The 3,171-nt window shown below is 37.2% G+C and overlaps 1 protein-coding gene across 1 annotated transcript in view; it reads left to right on the plus strand.

Moving 5' to 3' along the window:
• The window catches only part of COPB2 (coat protein complex I subunit beta 2), a 63,243-nt gene that overhangs the window by 45,815 nt on the left and 14,257 nt on the right, over positions 1–3,171 (plus strand). The window contains exons 2-5 of the mRNA XM_019663908.1: positions 389–488; positions 1,116–1,258; positions 1,521–1,720; positions 3,094–3,169. Coding sequence (XP_019519453.1) covers positions 389–488; positions 1,116–1,258; positions 1,521–1,720; positions 3,094–3,169 — 519 coding nt within the window. The remainder of the gene's footprint in view (positions 1–388; positions 489–1,115; positions 1,259–1,520; positions 1,721–3,093; positions 3,170–3,171) is intronic.

Raw genomic sequence — 3,171 nt, forward strand, 5'->3', positions numbered from 1 at the left:
TTAATAAAATGAGGTCTAGAAGACCAGTTTTACCCAAGAACTTATTCAAATTCATATTTAAATACAGAATAAAAATATTAGACGTTACCTTAGGAATTTAGGGGAAAAAATACTTAGATGCAAACCCGAGATCTTTAGGTGGGGTGGTAGTGGTGGTGGTGTGTGTGTGTGTTTTCATCTTTAAATGTGATATTTACATTTGCCTATATTATCAAATAATAAGAGGAAGTATGTACATACAAGATAATTCTATTTAAAAATGTCTGTATTGAATACTATTTAGATTGTCATAACCATTATGATTTATAATGTGTGTGTGCACTGGGAAAATTAGGGATGAGTTACTTGTTTTTCACTAATAAAAATGTTTTCTGTGTCTTGATTACAGAATAAAACATGTGTACAGACACTGGAGGGACATGCCCAAAATGTGTCTTGTGCCAGTTTTCATCCTGAGTTGCCAATCATCATCACAGGTTCAGAAGATGGTAAGTTGGAAATGTATGCTTATAATTACTAAATGGATATTTAAGTCAGGTAGTGCCCTGCATTGTAATTGGAGGTTTCCACGGATTTTTAATATTTTTATTCGAGTAGAATACTTCAGCTATAAAAGAGTAAAGGGACATCATCTTTCTAATGTGTTTTGATTCTATTGCTTAAATAAGAGGACACCCAGAAAAAGCCTAGAGAAAAACTGAATTAGCCCATGTTTTGGAATCTAAAACCTGGGATCAAATTCAGGTTCTGCCACTTCATGGATGTGTCATTTCGGCAAATTATGAAATGGGTTCAGACATATCCACCTTATAGGATTATAGAGAAGAAATCACGTGCATAAAGCACCTAGCACATAGTAGGCACTGTACCTAGGAAATCCTGTCATTAGTTCACACTTAAAATTACATTTCTTAGTTTTAGTTTCTTATACATTTTCTATTACTAATTTATCTATGTTGCTTTATAAGATCACTTACAGACTATAGATTTAAAAAATTAAGCTGCCAAGAAGTGTTTTCTATTTAAATATAAAGACTTTAGCGGGGCTGGTTCACCTGACACAGTTCATCGTTGGATGTTCAAATTAAAAGGAAGTATTCACATTCTTCTTTTAGGAACCGTGCGTATATGGCATTCAAGCACATACCGCCTTGAGAGCACGTTGAATTATGGAATGGAGAGGGTGTGGTGTGTGGCCAGTCTGAGAGGGTCCAACAATGTCGCTTTGGGCTATGATGAAGGGAGTATCATTGTTAAGGTAATCTCTACTTATATTATCTCTCTGAATAGATGGACGTAGGGGAAGCAATTTCCCATGTGTTTTAGTACAGTCATTTTCCAAATCACCAGTTAGCTTTGTTAAACTGGCACTTTTTTCATTAAGCACAAGAGATTAAGCACTGGAGATTTGATTTGAAGCAGAAGAAAGGAGCCCTCTGTTAGATGCAAATAGAAAATGTTAATTTTGTTGTGGTTTTATTTTTCTTTTCATTGCTAAGAGCTATTTGTCATTCTTCCAGCTTGGTCGGGAGGAACCTGCCATGTCCATGGATGCCAATGGAAAGATAATTTGGGCCAAGCATTCAGAAGTCCAGCAGGCCAATCTAAAAGCAATGGGAGATGCTGAAATTAAAGATGGAGAAAGATTGCCACTGGCAGTAAAGGATATGGGCAGTTGTGAAATATACCCTCAGACTATTCAGCACAATCCTAACGGGCGGTAAGCCGGCACCAAAATCTCTTTGTGAGTGAGCTGCTGTGTATGTTAGAGTAGGGTTTGCATATCCACCACAGGTACACTCCTGCCCTATGGCGGGCGGTCCTCACTGAGCTTTTGTTCTGGTGTCTCAGTGCTCAGCTCAGCTGCAGGCAGCCATGCCAGCTGATCGAGGTAGCATGCCAGGTGAGGCATATTTACCTTCCTGGCCTGGTCCCACTGCACAGTTTTGAACAGTTAAATAGTTTGGGTTTATTAATAATGCAGATGTATTGGATTGGTGTCCTTGTGCTCCTCTGAGGCCAAGGATCATGTCTTATGCTGAGAATTAGTAGGTATGCTCTCAGTATTTGCTGACTCACTGTTCTTTAAGAAGAAAAGCTGGCTCTGAGGTATAGATATATCTTTTGAAAAAGTTTTGGGATTGGCAATAAATCTTTTTCCTCAATTTGAACCATCAGTTCTGTTCCTCCCTTAAGATTTATAAAGCACCAAATGTCTTGTGACAGAAGAGTTGAATAGCATGATGAATTTAAGCCTATGGAGCTTTAAAAATTGTTTTACAATAAATCTGGGCCCTCTATAATGCTGTCCTGAGTGTTAAGGAAGACAAGGTATATAAACCAAGTCTGCATAGTTCAGTAAATGGCATTCATAATTATTTGTCATAAAATCTTTTTATGAAGATTAACGCATTATATATTTTTCCCTTAATATCATAAAACATTTTTTTGCTCTGTTTTGCATTTCACCTTTGGCAGTCCAATAGTAGCCAATTCAGTGTTCTAAATTAGAACTTTTAAAGAGGGTTGCTTTATGCCTGTTGAGAGAATTTTGACTGCAACATTCTATTTTTACTCACTATGTGTGCTAAAATATCCTGTTTATTTTGACAAATTTAACAGGCATTGAAAACTGGAATGAGGTATTATTCATTTGAATGATCAGCTTTAAAATGAAGCTAGTCTTGCAATAAGATAGGGCCTTCTGTGGGTATAAATGTAATGAGCAAAGTAGTAGGCATCTTGGTGCTCAACAAATACCAGCTGAGTTAGTGGAGTCTTCCCCCATGCATCCGCAGCCCTCTCACCTTCCGTCCCTGGTCTCTTTGGTTTATAAGAGAGTGCTACTGCAGTAACACTGTCAGCAGTAACCCCATCTTCATAATTTTCTTTTGGATTTGTTGGGTAGAATATTTATATCTAGCTTTGTATTCAAAGAAATGTATTAAAAGATATCAGGTTCAGTTGTAACAGTCAACTAAAATAACATTGTGATCAGAAATAATTATACCATAAATATGAATCAGTTTGTTAATGTCATTGTACATGTCATTGAGCTTCTGTACTTCCCTCCCTGGCTTCTGTAATTTCTAGGTTTGTTGTGGTGTGTGGTGATGGCGAGTATATCATCTACACAGCAATGGCACTGAGAAACAAGAGCTTTGGGTCTGC

This window comes from Hipposideros armiger, unplaced genomic scaffold (genome assembly GCF_001890085.2).
Source record: "Hipposideros armiger isolate ML-2016 unplaced genomic scaffold, ASM189008v1 scaffold_410, whole genome shotgun sequence".
In the NCBI taxonomy this organism is placed as follows: domain Eukaryota; kingdom Metazoa; phylum Chordata; class Mammalia; order Chiroptera; family Hipposideridae; genus Hipposideros; species Hipposideros armiger.